At 37.5% G+C, this 19,430-nt stretch overlaps 1 protein-coding gene across 1 annotated transcript; it reads left to right on the top strand.

The window, feature by feature from the left end:
- Positions 1-4,669: 4,669 nt before the first annotated feature.
- On the top strand, positions 4,670-18,840 carry LOC129894822 (uncharacterized). Its single transcript, XM_055970451.1, has 2 exons — positions 4,670-5,297; positions 18,671-18,840. Exons 1-2 carry the CDS (start codon positions 4,670-4,672, stop codon positions 18,838-18,840), a joined length of 798 nt encoding a protein of 265 aa, XP_055826426.1.
- The last annotated feature ends 590 nt before the right edge of the window (positions 18,841-19,430 follow it).

The following is a 19,430-nucleotide window of genomic DNA, read 5'->3' as shown; positions in this document are numbered from 1 at the left end:
ATATGCTATTATCTGTAGAGGTCTGTATATAGAGTTATGCTGTGGGTTTTGTATATATATTTTGGGTTTTGTGTATTTTATGATGGCCTATCAACCCTCATGCCTATATCTATTTTTGTGATCTATTTAGCAATCTTTTCTAATTACTACCTATGTTTACTCGGTTAATATGCTAATTTGGGATAAGGGTATGTTTGGGTGCCCAACTCGGGCATGAGTTACGGTCTACGGAGTTGGGTCATAACAAAAGTGGTATTAGAGCGATTTGGTCCTCGGAATGTCTACAGATAGTATCTAGTAGAGTCTTGTTTATTGGTGTGTTATGCACCACATCTATAAACAAGAGGCTACATGATATTTAGGATGTTACCTTTCTTTTTTGTCTTAGATCATGCGATAAGAGTTATATTATCAGGATGATTCCTCCCTAACAACACGAATTGTTATGTTTCCAGTGATGCCTCCGAAGAAAGCGACGGCTGCCCAGAAGAGCAAATCAGCAGTGCCAGGTAAGGCTAGTCAGGCCCACATAGTTACCAGGGCCCGATCTCAGCCTGATCTGAGGACTGTTCCCCCGACAGCCAGCTCCGCGACGCCGCTAGTATCAAAGGGGATTAGGGAAACCTCAGCTGCAGATCAGAGAGTGGCTTTACTGCCAGTTTTTAGATCCTCAACACCCGATCCCCTAGCTCCACAGCCAGGAGCTGAGGGCAGGGCTATGCAGTATGCAGTCCAGCTGTTGACCAGATTGGTGGCAGGCCAGGAGTACAGATACGGTTTAGGCGAAGATCAAGTACATAGAACAGATAGTTTGAGGGCTCGTGAGTTTCTGACTTGTAACCCTCTAGAGTTCTTCAGGACAAAGCTCGAGAAAGACCCTCAAGAGTTCATTAAGGAGATGTAGCTCACATTATATCTAATAAAGACTTCTTCGACGGAGTCGGTTGAGTTGGCTTTGTATAGACTACATGAGGTAGCTGCTAACTGGTATGAGTCCTGGGAGTTGTCCAGGGGTAGAGTAGCTCCTCCAACTATATAGGACGAGTTTACGGAGGTGTTTCTCAGTCATTTCCTGCCTCTTAAGATACGGAGAGCTAAAGTAGACAGATTTTTACTGTTGAGGTAGCGAGGCCACAGTGTTTTTGAGTATAGTTTAGAGTTCGACTCATTAGCTCGACATGCACCTGCTTTGGTAGCTAACATGACTGACAGGATGCATAGATATGTGATGGGCCTAGATCGGTATTTGGTTGATAGTTGTTTGGTGATGGTTGCCAAGCTAGGGATGGACATCGCCCGTATTCAAGTATATGCTCAGGGCATGGAGGACAGACATAGAGAACACCAGTCTGACCGAGAGTTTGGTAGGAGTTAGCCCAAGAGGGCCAGATCATCTAGGTATTTTGAAGAGTTCTGAAGCAAGTCATTCCAGCAGCAGGTAGCAGACAGCCGACCCAGCCGGCATGAAGTATGCTTCTACTATCCTCAGGCCAGAAATTAGGTGGCACAGGATATGCGGGAGAAAGTCCAAGCTCTAGGGCTTCCAGCTCGCAGCTAGATAGAGGCTCTGATCAGATGAGGAAACCCAGGTCTAAGTGTTCTTATTATGGCAGATACCATGTGGGAGAGTGCTATCGTGCTACAGGGGCTTGTTTTGCTTGTGTACATCAAGGCCATACGATGATGGATTGCCCAAATAAGGGTAATTCAGGTAGGGCAGCTCGGCCTATAGGATTATTTGCTGGGTCATCATCTTCTTAGGTAGCTATGTTCCCCATAGGGTAGGGTGTATCTAAAGTAGCAGGCCGCAGTAGAGGCCGTGGTGGGATTTCTAGTTCTAGTGGTCATTTGAATCACACTTATGCTTTGGCCACCCGACAGGATTAGGAGGCATCTCTAGACGTGATCACAAGTACATTGTTGATCTTTTCCCAGATTGTATATGCATTAATAGATCCAGGTTCTATATTATCACATATTTCCCTATTGATTGCTGATAAGATTGGGGTAAATCATGAACCGATAGAATCATTTAAGGTAGCTACTCCTGTAGGGGATTCTATTATAGCAAGACAGATATATAAAAGTTGCTCGGTAATTATATGTGATTGTTGCACTAAAGCAGACCTAATAGAACTAGAGATGACTGAATTTGATGTGATTATGGGAATGGATAGGCTATCTTCCTATTATGCTAACATTGATTGTCAACGGAAGGTAGTTTATTTCCAATTTCTAGAAGAACTAGTGATGGAATGGGCAAGTAATACAGCATCGCCGAAAGGGAAGTTTATTTCATACCTTAAGGTGAGAAAGATGATCAGAAAAGGTTGTATTTATCACCTGGTTCGTGTACAAAATTTGCAAGAGGAAGCGCCAACCCTTCAGTCAGTTCTAGTAGTTAATGAATTTTCAGATGTATTTCCAGATGAGCTTCCATGCCTTCCTCCCGAATGGGAGATAGACTTTACCGTAGATGTGCTGCCACATACCCAGCCGATATCTATTCCCCTGTACAGAATGGCACCTACAGAATTAAAAGAACTGAAGGAGAAGTTGAAAGACTTGCTGGAAAAAGGCTTCATTAGACCCAGTACTTCACCTTAGGGAGCACCAGTATTATTTTTGAAGAAGAAAGATGGGTCACTGTGGATGTGTATTGATTATAGGTAGCTAAATAAGGTAACTATAAAGATTAAGTACCCCCTCCCCAAAATTGATGATTTATTTGATTAGTTGTAGGGTGCCAAGTAGTTCTCAAAAATACACTTACGATCGGGTTATCATCAGGTGTGGGTAAGAGAATCAGATATAGCAAAGACAACATTCCGGACCTGATATGGTCATTACGAGTTTAGAGTGATGTCTTTTGGGCTGACGAATGCTCCAGTAGTATTTATGGACCTGATGAATTGGGTATTTAGAACATTCTTGGATATGTTCGTGATTGTGTTTATTGATGATATTCTGATTTATTCTTGGTCAGAAGAAGAGCATGCAGATCATCTGAGAACGGTACTTGCGGTACTCCTACACCAGAAACTGTATGCTAAATTTTCTAAATGTGAATTCTGGTTGACTTCTGTGGTATTTTTGGGACATATTGTCGGGGCTGATGGTATTCGGGTAGATACATAGAAGATCAAGGCTGTGAAAAACTAGCCTAGGCCAACGACACCTATAGAGGTACGCATCTTCCTAGTATTAGCAGGATATTACAGGAGATTTGTAGAGAAATTTGCTTCAATTTCAGCACCACTAACAAGATTAACTTAGAAGGGAGCCAAGTTCCAGTGGACTGATGCTTAAGAATGAAGTTTTTAGTTATTGAAAGAGAAGTTGACTACCGCTCCAGTGTTAACTCTTCCAGAGGGACCAAATAGGTATGTGATTTATTGTGATGCTTTGGGTGTGGGAATAGATTGTGTCTTGATACACCATGGCAAAGTTATAGCTTACGCTTCCCGGCAGCTTAAAAAGCATGAAAGAAATTACCCTACTCATGATCGAGAACTGACAGCATGCTCTGAAGATATAGAGGCACTATTTATATGGCGTTCACATTGATATCTATATAGATCATAAGAATCTCCAGTATATTTTGAAGTAGAAAGACTTGAATTTGCGGTAGAAGAGATGGCTAGAGTTCTTAAAAGATTGATGTTGATATTCTATATCATCCTGGAAAGGCCAACGTCATAGCAGATGCACTCAGCCATAAGTCCTTGGGTAGCTTGGCAGATGTTCCACGAGAAAAGAAAGAAACAGTTCATGAAATTGGTCAATTGGCCAGTCTTGGAGTTCGCTTGGCCGAATTTGGAGATAATAGGGTTTTGGTCTGAGAGTTTGCTGAATCTTCTATTATAGAGGAAATAAAGCAACGTCAATATAAAGATCCTATTTTGGAATGGTACCGAGATATATATGTGTTGATAGAGAAAAGATCCCTTTTGGTATTACATATGATGGGGTATTATTACATAGGGGTAGGTTATGTGTACCTGACGTTGCTGGGCTATGGTAATAGGTTATGGGTGAGGCGCATTATGCCCGATATTCTGTTCATTCGGGGATAACAAAAATGTACCATGACCTTAGATGTTTGTATTGGTGCGATGGTATAAAAAGAGATATTGCTGAGTTCGTGGCCCAATGTCGAAACTGTCAGCACGTCAAAATTAAGCACTAAAAACCAGGTGGATTATTGCAGGAGATGGAAATTCTGATGTGGAAGTGGGAGATCATTAATAGGGATTTTATTATAGGTTTACCTCGCATTCCATGAAAGTATGATTCTATATGGGTTATTGTTGATAGGTTGACTAAATTAGCCCATTTCCTTTCAATTCGGATCACGTATTCAGCTAAGGATTATGCCAGATTGTATATTAAGGAGATAGTAAAGCTCCACGGAGTTCCTATATCCATTATCACTGACAGAGGTTCCTAATTTACAGCTAATTTCTGGAGATCTTTTCAAGCAGGATTGAGGACCCAGGTGAGCCTTAGTACAACATTCTATCCTCAGTCTGACAGGCAAGTCGAGCGCACTATTCAGACGCTGGAAGATATGCTGCGGGCCTATGTTATTAATTTCAAGGGTAGCTGGGATGACCATCTACCACTTGTTGAATTTGCTTATAATAACAGCTATCATTCTAGTATTCAGATGGCACCGTACGAGGCACTATATGGCAAAAAATATAGGTTATCTATAGGCTGGTTCGATGTGGGTGAAATTAAGTTTATTGGCCCAGATCTGATTCAACAGGCAATTGACAAGGTAAAGCTTATTCAGGAACGATTATTGGCGGCTCAAAGTCGACAGAAAGCATACGCAGATAATCAGCGTCGACCTTTAGAGTTCCAAGTGGATGACTGGGTATTCTTGAAAGTGTCACCTATGAAGGGTGTCATGAGATTCGACAAAAAAGGGAAGCTTAGTTCGAGATACATCGGACCTTATCAGATTGTCCGTAAAGTAAGAAAGGTTGCCTATGAGTTGGACTTACCAGCTGATTTAGAAGCAGTACATCCGGTATTCCATGTGTCTATGCTTCGCAAATTTATTGGCGACCCTTCTAGAGTATTTCCCATACAAGACATTCAGGTGACCGAAGAGCTGTCCTATGAGGAACAGTCGATGGCTATTTCAGATCGTCAAGTAAGGAGATTATGCACCAAAGATGTGGCCTCTGTCAAGGTATTATGGCGCAACAATCACCGAGAAGAAATGACTTGGGAGGCTGAGGAAGAAATGAAGAAGAAGTATCCTCAGTTGTTCTCTGCACCCACAGGTAACCTAAATGCCTTATTTACCTATATTGGTTAATTAATAAATTATGTGAAATAGCTGTATTTATAAACTCCTATAGGATTAGTTTAACATTTGAGGACGAATGTTCAAAAGAGGGAAAAAATGTTATAACCCGTATTTTTCACATTAGGACAATTTGGGGATAATGGTAACAAGTCAAGGGCAAGGCTATGTTTGATCTTGTTGGATACAAAATTCTTATGACTAAATTTGAGATGTGGAAATATTAGAAAAGTTGAAGGGTAAAATTGGAATTTTAAAGTAGAAATACTAGAAAAGGTTAAGGGCAAAATTAGAAATTTTAAAGTGGAAATACTAGAAAAGGTTAAGGGCAAAATTGGAAATTTTAAAGTGGAAATACTAGAAAAAGTTAAGGGCAAAATTAGAATTTCAACTTGGAAATATTAGAAAAGGTGAGAGGCAAAATTGAAATTTCTCATGGAAGTCTTTTTATCATCCAATTCCTAGAACATTCAAGAGAATTGGAGCATGATAGAAGATAGAAAACCAAGGAAAAATAAAGAGAGAAAATCGGCCAAGGTGAGGGAAAATTTACCCCTTGAAATTTCATCCCCAAAATTATTTTCTCCTAGTATTCCCACTAATTCAAGGGTCCTCTATAAATGGTGAAGTTATTTTGGAAGATTGGATGCTTGTTTCATTGATTTGTGAGTGAAGAAGTTAGAAGGAAAAAGGTAAGAACTAATTCATTTTTATTATGTTACGAAGGTTGTTTATGTTGTAGTACGTAGATATGTGTAGAATACATGTAAATATGGAAGTTTGCATGGTGGATTTTACATATGTATAAATCCTTGTATATGAAGATTGTGGAGGCAAGATGAATTAAATTTTTGTGTAGTATTTTAGTAGTAGTTATGGAGTAGTAGTTATGGTAAGAATTTTATATTGGAATTGGAAGTTGAATGACTTTCTTTGAAGTTGGAAATATGGGTTAGGTGATGAGATGGAATATAAATGAAGCTTAAATGGTTTAAGTTGGTATTGAAATGGTTTGTAGGAAATTATGTCATCCAAGTATGATTTTTTGGTATTATGGAAATAAAGTTGTTAAAGTGTGGATTGTTGTTGTTGATTATGAATTTGAAAGAAGAACGTTTAATATAATAGCTTTGTTGCATTTATGGAGCTTTTAGATGAAATATGGAATTGGTAAGTATTGTATAGTTTAAATTAGAATATCTTGGCCTATATTTGAATGGTCTTAGAATGATATGTATAAACATAAAATATGGATATTGACTTGAAAATGCAAAGTTAGATTGGAAATTATTGCACTATTTAGAAAAGAAATTAATTTATGTTATGGTGCGTTTTGAATTGATTGTTTGTGTTATTGTTGTTGTTGTTGGCATGGTTGTTGATATTGTGGCCGAGTTGGAATCTCGGGGTTGTTGTATAAATAGGGGAGATGCTGCCGAAAGTTTTGTAGACAAGTGTTGGTTAGAATTGAATTCTTAAAGTTTTATGAATAGTAATTGGTAAATGTGACCAATTGTAGATTTTGGAGAAAACGGGAATTGAATTTGGACAACCGTAAAAGGTCGATAAGGTATGTAAAGCTTTATCTTTTCTTCTCTTGGCATGTCTTAGGTGTAATAGGTTTGGATACGAGCCTCGGGGATGACTCTACCCTTCGGAATCGATGCCTAAATTTGCCCCTTTTCTATTCAGTAGAATTGAATTAAATATTTATGAATATTTTTGAAAAATTGTCTAAACTTCTAGAATTTGCACAAATAGGATCCGACTACCTTGAAACTCTTATAAATAACATTATGAAATTTAACGCACATAATTTAGATACGCCATCTCATTTTTCCGAGGTGGGCCCCACTATTCCCAAATTTTTCTTTATTATTCCATTTGGCTTATGTTAGGTAGAATGTAAAGAAAACTCTTTTCTACTCTTCCGAATATTATACGACTAATGATTCTGTTAAGTTCCATAATATATTTTGAAATATGGAGACGATCTCAGAAAAATATTTTGACATAGACTATCGTGACATTGGAAAGACTTGCACTATTATTATTATTCAAGTTCTTTTATATATATGATTTGTCATTGGGATTGTTCTATCAGGTCTTTATAAATGTTTTGTATTTTAAATTGCATTTAGTTTCTCACTACTCTACTAATGCATACTGTAACCATTCTTTCACTGAGCCTGGGCTAGGATATGTTATCAAGCGTACTTCTCTGCATTGTTTGCCGTGCTCCGACATGAGGGGGAAAGAACACTATGTACATGGGTTTGTGGAGTTATATTGATCCATGTTCACATTTGCTGATGTCTGATGATATGATATAATATGATCTGATACGATATGATAGGACATGACCATCTGATATGATATGATTTGTTATGGAGATATTCCCTACTCTAGAGTTATATTGTGAGGTGGCGCCAGTGACAAGGTGGCGACCACATTTTATTCATCGAGTCCTAAAAATATAGGGCCGAATATGGCATACGACTTTGCATGTGTGATTTATGATTATGATAAGTATTTTGATATTCTGAACATTTAGTTCATTTTCTGCACATACTATTCAGATTATGGTTTTATTTATTACAGTTCATGCTTTACATATTTGGTATATTTTTTGTACTGACCCCCTTTCTTCGGGTTATCCAACTCATGATCTGGGGTTAGCAATAGTAATTCATGCTTTGAAAATATGGAGGCATTATCTATATGGCATACATGTTGATATCTACACGGATCACAAAAGTCTCCAATACATCTTTAAGTAGAAGAAGCTGAATTTGTGGCAGAGAGGTGGCTAAAGTTGCTAAAAGATTATGATGTTGACATTCTATACAACCTAGGAAAAACAAATGTTGCAGCAGATACACTTAGTTGTAAATCTATGGGTAGCTTGACAGATGAACAACCAAAATAGAAAAAGATAGTCTATGAGATTTGCCAGTTAGCTAACCTTGGAGTCCATTTGGCTGATCTCGATGGTGGTAGAGTTTCTGTTCGAGGAGTTGTTGAATCGTCTATCATGGGAGAAGTAAAGCAATGCCAATATGAGGACCCTATTCTGGCACAGTATAGGGATGAAACACTTCAAAAGGAAAAGATCCCATTTGAGATCACACTTGATGGAGTGCTAAGATATAGGGGCAGATTATGTGTACCTAAGATTGCAAGGCTACGACAATAAGTTATGGTAGAGGCACACTATGCTCGTTATTCTGTTCATCCAGGGTCAACAAAGATGTATCATGACCTCAAATGTTTATATTGGTGGGATGGCATGAAGAAGGACATAGTCGAGTTTGTAGCCTAGTTCTTGAACTGCCAATAATTTAATATTAAGTATCAGAAGCCTGGTGGATTATTACAGGAGATGGAGATCCCGACTTGGAAATGGGAAGAAATTAATATGGATTTTATTACAGGACTACCTCGCACTCCATATAAGTATGATTCTATATGAGCTATTGTAAATAGGCTAACAAAATTAGCCCATTTTCTTCTGGTTAGGACTATTTATTGAGCCGAGGACTATGCAAAGTTATATATCAAGGAGATAGTAAGACTTCAAGGGGTCTCTACATCTATTATATCGGACAGAGAAGCTCAATTTATAGCTAATTTCTGGAGATCATTCCAAGAAGGATTGGGGACACAGATGAGTCTTAGCACAGCATTTCACCCTCAAACTGACAGACAAACCGAGCATACTATTCATATGCTAGTAGATATGTTGCGGGCCTGTGTTATTGACTTTAGGGGTATCTAGGATGATCATTTTACACTTATCGAGTTTGCCTATAATAATAGCTATCATTCTAGCATCCAAATGGCACCGTATGAGGCTTTATATGGAAGCAAGTGCAGGTCACCTATTGGCTGGTTCGATGTTGGTGAGGCAAAGTTAATAGGCCCTAATATAATTCATCAAGCTGTTGATAAGGTGAAGTTTATTCAGGAAAGGGTATTAGTAGCTTAGAGTCAACAAAAGTCATACGCAGATAATCGACATCGATACTTAGAGTTTGAAGTTGGGGATTGGGTGTTCTTGAAGGTGTCATCCATGAAGGGTGTAATGAGATTCAGCAAGAAAGGAAAACTTAGCGAGGTACATTGGGCCTTATTAGATTGTCCGTAAGGTGGGAAAGGTTGCCTATGAGTTGGATCTACCATCTGATTTGGAAATAGTGCACCTAGTCTTTCACATGTCGATGCTTCACAAATGTATTGGTGATCCTTCTAAAGTATTTCTCATGGATGATATTCAGGTGAAGAAGGAGTTGTCTTACAAGGAAAACCCTATATCTATACTTGATCGCCAAGTCAGAAGGTTACGTATTAAGGACGTGGCTTCCATCAAAGTATTGTGGCAAAAAAAGAATAGAGAAGAGATGACCTAGGAAGCCAAAGAGGAGATAAAGAATAAGTATCCTCACTTGTTCCCTATGCCTACAGGTAATCTTAACTTCTAAATTGATTATATTGATTGATAGATGAAACTATATGTTGTAGCAACAAAAGAGATTCCCCCGAATTCCTTATAAGACTTTATGAGGCTAGTTTAACATTTGAGGAAGAATGTTATATTTCGTATTTTTGTACATTGGAGTATTCTTGAGGTAATGGACACAAATTCAAGGATTTTTAATTTTGAATTTTAAAATGGAATGACTTGTTTGTAATCAAAGTGGAAGTCATCCAAAAAAATATATATATTTTAAGTTACATTTTTGGGTGATCTGACTTCGGGAGGACATAACCCCTTCAGTATTTGGGAATTTGGGAACATTCTTAAATGAAAGTTGTAGCTAATTAAAATAGATTTCCAACCATAGGTTATATGTGACATTGGGATAAGGCGTTATGGACATTTTAATGCATAAAGGTCGAGCTGAACAGTGGATTCGGTCTAACCCGATTCCAAGTCGAGTCAGGCCCAATACCTACGCCATTTAAGGAAATTTTTCTTTTTTCTCCTTTATTTTTCAGACCAAAACATCCAGGAATTTCTAGAGAGAGAGAGAGAGGAGAATCTTAGAGAGCAACACCAATTTTGATCAAAATCTGAGCCCCGAATCCTGAAACTCATGAAGAGAAAAGTGTTGTACGTCGCGCTGCCTTCAATTTGAACTAAAAATCAACTAAGAAAGAGAGTATTAATGTGGGATCTGCATACCTAAGGTAATATTAAAGTCCATTTTTCATTGTTAATAAGTTTATTTAGAGTTTTAACGGATTAGAATGGAGAAAATAACGTTATAAACTCGTTTGTTGTTTTGTTGAGATTTATGAATTAAGGGAATATTTTACGAGGATTAAATGGATGGAATTAGCTGAGTTATGATGTATAATAATTGTTGATATTGTTTTTTATATTGTTGATGAGTTGTTGTTCTTGAATTTGAAAGAATAAAGTATATGAAGATATTTTATATAAAGCGTATACCAGACTATTTTGTGAAAATATTTGGGGCTGTTTTACATGATTTTCATTGTTGTTTTGTGATGATATTTGTGTCTGTTTTACGATAATAATTTGGAGACTATTTTGTGGTTGTTATGAACTATTTTGTGGGATGGAATATCGGGGGATTGGCTATAATTGTTGTTGTTGATATACTATGGATATACGGAAATAAAGAAGTGTATACAAGCATTGACATCCGAATGTATATTGGGCTATTTTGGAAGTCACTTAAAGATGGATTTAATTCTAGTTTGATATGATATTGTTGGTATTGTTGTTGTTGATAGTTTAATTGGTGTTTGGGTAAATTGAAATTTTGAGGATTATTAAGTTTGCAGGGGAAATGTTGTTCGAATTTTGTTAAGTTTCATTCGTACTAGATTAGTTAGTAAGTGATTTGGATATCTAACTGTGACCTATGTTATCTTAATTTTAGACCCACGATCTCGAGAAGTAGACGTTGGACATTTAGATAGAGTTCAAGGTATGTAAAGGTATCCTTCTTTCTTTTGGAATGATTCATATGAAACAAACAGACGACGAATGTATAAATTCCAAAGAAGCTCCGATTCTTAGACACAGTAGGATGGCTAATGTTCTTGATTCCCAAAACTTATATCATTATGTCTTAATAGATGTGTAGGATTTCAGCTGTCATATTTTGGTATAATTCATATTTTGGTGTGATTCATATTTGGTATAATTCATAATGACATTCGAAGGGTACTTGAGATGACAACGGTCTTGATTTTCAAATGATGGTTTATTTTAATTATTCTATTGAATCTCAAATGATAATCTAATTATATATGGTTTCTCATTATATTCCACTCGTGTATATTGTTATTGTATTATTCACCGAATCCTAAGCTGGGTACGTTATTATGCACAATTTTACTACATTATTTACTGAGTCCCATGATGGACTGGGTATGATATACGTGCACACGACTTTATTCACCGAGTCCCTTACTAGAGGTCCGGTTATGGCATATGTATATGATGATATGATAATATGATGATACGATTATGGCATCAAGTCCCATAATGGGCTGGTACGGTATATGATAATGATATGCATGATTTGTTTTGTAAGGCATAGGTACAGTGAACTCTTGATTATCATACTTGTCTCCTGGACTCTCTACTTCAGTTATGATCTTTCTTATTGTATTTCATGCTTTATATACTCAGTACATATCTCGTACTGACCCTTCTTCTCTTGAGGGCTGCGTTTCATGCCCGCAGGTACAAATACTCACTTTAGTGATCCGCCAGCTTAGGAATTCTATTCAGCTGTCTTGGATGCTCCATTATCCCAGAGCCTAGAGTTTTGGTACAAATCATTTTTGATGTATATATATATTTATCCAGGGGTACGGAGAGGCCCTTTCCCATCATATGATACTGTTGATACTCTTAGAGGTCTGTAGATATATGCATGGGTTGTGTGCATATTTGTTCAGTTGTGTCTAAATGACCTATAGTTTGGGACATTTCCATTCATAGTGACAGCCTTTTTGGCTTGCGTATATACATATTTTGGGATATTGTATGTAGTGGTAGCCTTGTCGGCTTGCGTAAGTATAGTTGGGACATTCCTACACGTTATGACAGCCTTGTCGACTTACGTATTATGTTATCTTTTGATGGTTGTGACTCCTCAAGATACAAGTAGCTTTGATATATATATATATATATATATATATATGTGTGTGTGTGTGTGTGTGTGTGTATATGTGTATGTGTGTGTGTGTGACAGTTTCGAGATAATATTCCGTCCATATAAGTTTCATTTCATGTTTAGTTGAGGATTGATTATAGGTAACAAGGGTGTACACGAGTTTTCAGTTCTGGCACTAGTCACGGCCTATGGGGTTGGGTCGTGACACTAAAATACTGCTCAACTAGGACAAATTCGACGTTTTGGATGCAACAAAACTAACAGAATTTCCATCCAACACTCGGATCTCAATATGTTGTCCAAGGTCAACTATTTCAATGAAACTTTTCACTCAAGGCGTCAAATTGCTAAAATCGCACCAATTTCATTGGGAGTCATGCCGACCATCCCCACATTATAAAGTGTGAAAACACTATAGGAAAGGAGAAAATGGTCATTTTTCTCAAAAAAAAATAATTTCTCAATAATTGGGACATTACATTCTTTGACAATAGATGTGTTCTCAGAGAGGGGGGAAGGGAGAGGGGAGTTATTGTCTTTGTTTGGCCTCTTTAGCAGAATCAATCGAGAGATATAAGAGGTGTTGATTTACCTTGTGACGGATGTCAGCGGTTGAATATGCTTAAGAAAGGCATGAGAGTAAAGCATATTGGCTCGTGATTGTGAGGCCAAAATTCTTGATTTGAGGGGACACCTAAATTTGGAGATTTATTAATTATGATATTTTAGAAACCACTCAGACTAGGTGTTTAGAATCAAATAAGTGTGAATATATTTGGCATGAGATCCACTGATCCTACTCCTTTACCTTCTCTTGTTTTGGAAGATGGGTGGGATCCAGAAAACATTGATAAAATGGAAGAAACTTGAGTGGATGGAAAGAATAAAATAAAGGATAAATTCCACTCTTATTGTCACAATCGAAAAAATCGATTCATGATAGCACCTATCATAATTCACCAAAAGGTACGCCAAACCAAATTTCTGAATAGCAAGTAACGAGCCTAGTAGGTAGAAACCAACAACAACAGAAATAACAACAATATACAAAGAAATATACAACGCGAAAGAGAAGAACAACATAACTATACACAATAAAAAGATCCAATCCAATGATCCGGTGGACGATGATACAAAGCTAAAATGAGTACAGATTACAAAGATATTTGATTTAACCTTTTAATCCATAAAGGCTAAAGAAACCTATGTTTAGTTACATAACTCCTATGATAAGGTTAGTATGATTTATGCATTCAACAAATGATTCAAAAATAGATCTCTTAGTTAAGAAGGAAGTTTCTAAGTTTTAATTCTCTTGTCTTTCCTTAAGAATTAATTCTATATTTCCAATTCTCCCATTCTTCTCCTCATTTTTCTTTTCTGTTCATTGAATCTATATTTTTTATACCTAATGAATATCAATGGAAGGATCTTTATTTCATATTTCTCAATTCATCCATTCAAATCTTTTGAAAAGAGTAATATTTGTAGATCTAATATTTTTCACTCTTTTAATTCCTTTTTGGCACTAAAACTTACTATAGTACTTTAACTACACGGGCGTTTAAATATCCCCCTTAATAACTTTGAAGTGAATTATATATCATCGTGGAATTATAATACCACTCTCACATGCCACATAATCTCTATGTAAGTGCCACAACATAGCCATGTCAACACCGCATCATTAATTAATTAATTTATTTATTCTTTTATATTCTTAAAATTAATTTATCCTAATTAATTAATTAATTAAAAATATATTTTATAAAATCAAATTATAAAATATGGCCCATTTTTGTTTTCCCCCAACCCCTCCCTCACCCACCCCTTCACTTCTTTCACCATTTCTAGCCTTCACTACTCCATTTTTTTCTCTTTGTATTTTTCGGTGAGCTCCACCATCACTTCACCACCCAAATCCCTTTTATTATTAACTCTCATCCACCTCTAGAGATACACCACCAGATCCCTCAAAACCCCAAGTAAACAACAAGAACACAACAAGAACACCAAAACAAAACATCAACAATCAACCTCCACCAAATCAAACCAGACCCAAACAACTCTTGTATCTCTTTCTTTCCTCGTCTTATTTCCTGAATCTGCGATGCCATAGAGATAAAATATCTACCATCACAGTTAACGATAGAGTTGAAGATGAATATGGAGGAAAAAGTGATGCTTTATGGAGAAGAAGCTATGTTGGGGAAGAATAAAGAGAGCAAAAGATGACAAGTTTTTGTGGGCCAATAATTTTTTTTACATATTTTAATAAAAGTTAATATATCAAGAAAATAATATTTAAAATATTAAATATATATTGACCTATAAAAAAATGTCATGTGTATGATTTTATAAATTTAGTATTTTTTAGTTTCTTCATGCTCTTTTAGAAGAGTGAGCGTAATGACTATCCGGGTCATTTTCGTCCTTTTTGATCTTTTCTACATTTAGAGCTTTCCTGTAGTGACCTCAAGCTATTTATGACTTGTTGGCACTGACAGTTCGGTCGCCTAGTCGTTCTTTTGGATTTTATGCCCCGTTTCCCTATTTTGGAGCTCTTGGAGTTTGAACAATTGACTTCGTCATAACTCTAGGAAGAAGATCTCAGAATGGAATTCTGACAATTCTATCAGCTCCAAAATTGCCAAATTAGGGTAGTACCATGGTCGATACGAGTATCAGGGTAATCGGTATAAGTTTGGGGCCATTGGTCACTTTAATCTTTGAAATTTGGCCTAAGGTTGACTTTGGTGAACATTCTTGGAAAATGCGCTCAGATTAAAATTTCAATAGCGCAATTAGCTTCAAAATATTGAGTTTGGTCTATAACGATCTTTTGTTTGTGTCCCTAGGCTTCTGGTCTCATTTAGAGCCTTTTTGTAGAATTGGAAAAATTTATGCTTGGGTATGGGACCCATATTTTTTCAAGACGATCTCAGATGGAAATTTTGACTGCATCATTGAGTACAAAATATCAAATTTGGTGAGGTAGCATAGTCCTTTTTGCTTGCATGGGATATCAAATGAAATCCGAGCACCCCGCCGAAGTTGAAAAAATTTCAAAATCAACTGATGTACATCAGCTAGTGTAGGGAAAATTTGGTCTTTGTGTTTGGACCACCTAGGCTGCATTCACGGAAGCTAGGGTCCTTGTCCTCCGTGTTTGCAGGCATGAGGCCGCGTTCGCAAAACCTTAAGGCATTGGCCTCCGCATTAGCAAGGTATCTTCCGCATTTGCGGAGCCTGATGGCTTATCCCTCCGCAGTCGCGGTGGCCCTTTTGTATTTATAGAGCCTTGGGAGCTTAACCTCCATGTTTGTCTATGGATCATGCATGTATGGAGACTGACAAAGGTGGAGACATGAGATCCCGCCATCAGTGCAGTAGAAGAAGCACCCCACTACGAGGTAGGCATCATCCTAGTGAGGGTCAGCTTCACTCTAGACCTATCCGACCCATGGAGGGAGCACCTTAGGTTCCAGGCATTCTTGTGATAGATTATGGTACCCACACTGGACAGAGTTCACGACTGACTTCTTAGGGTTTTCTATCTGGGCATTCAGGTTTTGGGGCTCATATTAATTTAGCTGGTTCATCTCAGTAGGCTGCATTTGCTAGAAACTACTATATACATGGTGAGTTTGGACATCTAGCTAGGGAATGTCCTACACTCACACATCGTAGGTGATAGGCTCGACAAGATTGGGTCCATAGGGCCCAAGGATAATGAATTAGAGGTGGTGCCCTAAGTGCGGTGGTTAGTGGTTTAGGAGTTCAGTTCGAGGCCAGGCGCATTCCATCTCATGATTCTGTTTATTTTTAGGGATTTTCCTTTATTTCTGTTGGGTATCTCACCCCTTCCTTCAGCGGGGTGAGCCTTTATTATCGACGATTTTTAATACCTTGTCCTAGGACCATTGTAGGTCAGACAGAGGATGAAGCTTCAGGTATCAATCAGTTTTCCATAAATTTATTTCTAGGACCTTCATTTCTTGTAGTGTTTGGGTGTTTGGGTATTTTTACCCACCGGTGACTAGTTGGATTGTTAGATTCATCTTTTGATTCTGGTAATTATATTACTTGGACTTATGTGAGCATGCTTGTGTAGCCTGATTACTTGCCTATTATTTGGTATGATAGCTTTTCTTGGAACTCTTTGTCTGTGTTTATCTCCTCTAGATGATTTCTTTTAGTAGTAGTAGAGTTATACCTTATGGATGTTGATCTTAATTGATTTCTCTGGTGAGCTTTATTTAGCTATTTTAGAGATTTTGGGCTTAATCCTTCCCCTTCCTAGCTTGCCCCTCCTAGTGTGCTTAGCTGATGTGAGTTTGCTTCGAAGAGAAGGATGTGTCAGTATTTGAGGCCATTTTAGTCTATTGTAGATATCATTCATGATTTTCCCCTTGTTTGATTCGTGTTCTTAGTTCGAATTGGTCGGGTTGTCTCTTCATGGTAAGTTTGATGGTTTAATTATTAGTTCAGCTGGTTATGTGATGCGATGTCAAATGGCTATATTTGACTTGAGAAAACTAAGAATGAATTTTCTCTAGTTATTCTAAGTATGGTGATGTTTTAGCTTGAAGTGTCATGTAAAGAAGATTCTATTGGGTTTATGGAAATGGTGGTCTTCTTATGCTTGTGACTAAGCAACAATTAGTGGACATGGATGATTGTGGAGAGAGCGTTCATATTGATGAGTCTTGATTTATCAGAATTTTCTTGGTGTGCTCTTGTGACTTATGGACTCTAAGGTGGTTAGTCAATATGTCTCAGAAATTTCAGTCAAAGGTTTTTGTTAAACTACAACCTGGACTATCTTCAATCTTGAGGATTCCATGTTATGCCTTGGTTCTGCTAGTAAACTACAATAGGTGTGTTGATGGTTCAAGAGTTAGATTATTGATTTGAGTTTTCTGTTGTGGTGTACTTTGACTAAATTAGACTTTTGTTTCCATGGGCGGATAAAATTTCTCTTAGAAAGCTTAGCCTCAGGATAGAGTCAAAATAATTTGTGGGATCATCTCTTGGTTTCTTGCTACGGTTGCAAGGCTCGCTTATGTCATTGTGGTTAGATGGAATTGTTCCTTATAGTGGTTCAACTTAATTTGTGGTCTCCCTCGAAAAAAGGGTTTATATGCTTGCTCGCTACTTGCCAGTTTAGCTTTTCTTGAGTCTGAGTAGTTAGCTCAGACTTGCACTGGCAGGTCGACTTGTGGTTTTTGCTGCAATGGTTCGGTTCCATCAATCACTTTTTGCAGGTTTAATATTCTAATAAATTGCTTATTAGTTCAGTGTTCTAGAAGTTCTGTTGGCAGCAAAGCAACATTAGAGTTATTTTCAGTGCGGTATTTCTACTCGAGGATTTGGTTGTCCTTTGGAATAGCCTTTTCAGTTTTGAAAGATAGATTTCAGGCTCAAGTTTTTGGTTTCAGGTGTTATTGGGTTTGAACATTGGGTTTGTACCCTAGGTTGAGTTATTTATTTTAAGTTTTTGCCGCTCATCAATGTCCTAGTGGTGCTTGCATTTCCCTCTTTTTTATTTTGACAGTGTTCAGATGATGCTGGAAATTGTTGTTGTAGTTTAGGATAGGTAGGATACCCATGATGACTAAAGATTCTTGAGTTAGGAGAATAAAGAAAAGAATTCAGAGTTATTTAGAATCTTCTTTGTCTGTGGTCGCCTAATTCTGAGAAATTTGTGTGGTTTTGGCTTATTTCGAATGAGTCTGTTGTATTTGGTAGAGTTTGTTCTTGTTAAGTTGAAGTTTGTATCAAAAGAGAGAAATTGGAAATTGGGTTGAGTTGAAGAAATGTAAATTTAAGAGTTTTCTCTTACCCTGAGTTCTGGATTGGTGTTGTCCGGCCTGAGAAAGTACCTATAGGTCAGGTGGAGCTTGCGGGCCTAGCTTCCTAATCTTTTCATGCCCTTGGGTTCCTTTCTATCTTTTGACTTTTGAGGATAAAAATCCTTTTTAGTGGTGGATGTTGTAATGACCCTCCGGGTCATTTTTGTCTTTTTCGATCTTTTCATCATTTAGAGCTTTCCTGTAGCGACCCTAAGCCATTTATGACTTATTGGCACTGACAATTTGGTTACCTGGTCGGTCGTTTAGTTTTTATGACCGTTTCCCTATTTTGGAGCTCTTTGAGTTTGAACAATTAACTTTGGTTAAAACTCTAGGAAGACGACCTCAGAACAGAATTCTAACGGTTTCATCAGCTTTGAAATGGCTAAATTTGGCTAGTAGCATCGTCGGCATGAGTATCGATGCAATCGGTTCAAGTTTGGAGCCATTTGACGCTTTAGTATTTGAAATTTGGCGTAAGATTGACTTTGGTCAATATTCTTGAAAAACACACTCAGATTGAAATTCCTATAGCGTGGTTAGCTCGTGAATATCGATTTTGGTTTAGAACAACCTTTTATTTGTGTCCCGAGGCTTTTCTGGTCTCATTTTGAGCCTCTTTGAAAAATTGGCAAAAATTATGCTTAGGTGTGGGACACAGATTTTGTCGAGAAGACCTCAGATGGAAATTTTGACTGTGCCATTGAGTCAGAAATGTCGAGTTTGGTGGGGTAGCATAATCCATTTGCATGCACGGGATTTCAAATGAATTTTGAGTACCCCGCAGGAGTTAAAAAAATTTCCAAAACCAACTGATGTGCATCAGTTGGTGTAGACCAAATTTGGTCTTCATAGGGAAGCGTGAAGATTATTGGTTTGAGGTTATTTCTTGCCCAATCAAGCTGCTCAAGCTTAGTTTAGGGCTTTAATGGTGTTTTTAATTGTTGGGCAGATTTAGGTAGTTTTGAGCACTATTTATGCCCTATTTTGGGGTACAAACTCAATAATACGTTTAGAACACTTTCACAGAGTTATTTTTGAGATTCCCATTGCGGGTCCCATAATCCCAGTTTTAACCCAATTTTGGGTCCTTCT

The sequence above is a fragment of the Solanum dulcamara genome, chromosome 7, assembly GCF_947179165.1.
Source record: "Solanum dulcamara chromosome 7, daSolDulc1.2, whole genome shotgun sequence".
NCBI classification, from domain to species: Eukaryota; Viridiplantae; Streptophyta; class Magnoliopsida; order Solanales; family Solanaceae; genus Solanum; species Solanum dulcamara.
Note: the sequence above shows the minus strand (reverse complement) of the source record. Positions and strands in the feature narration are given on the sequence as shown.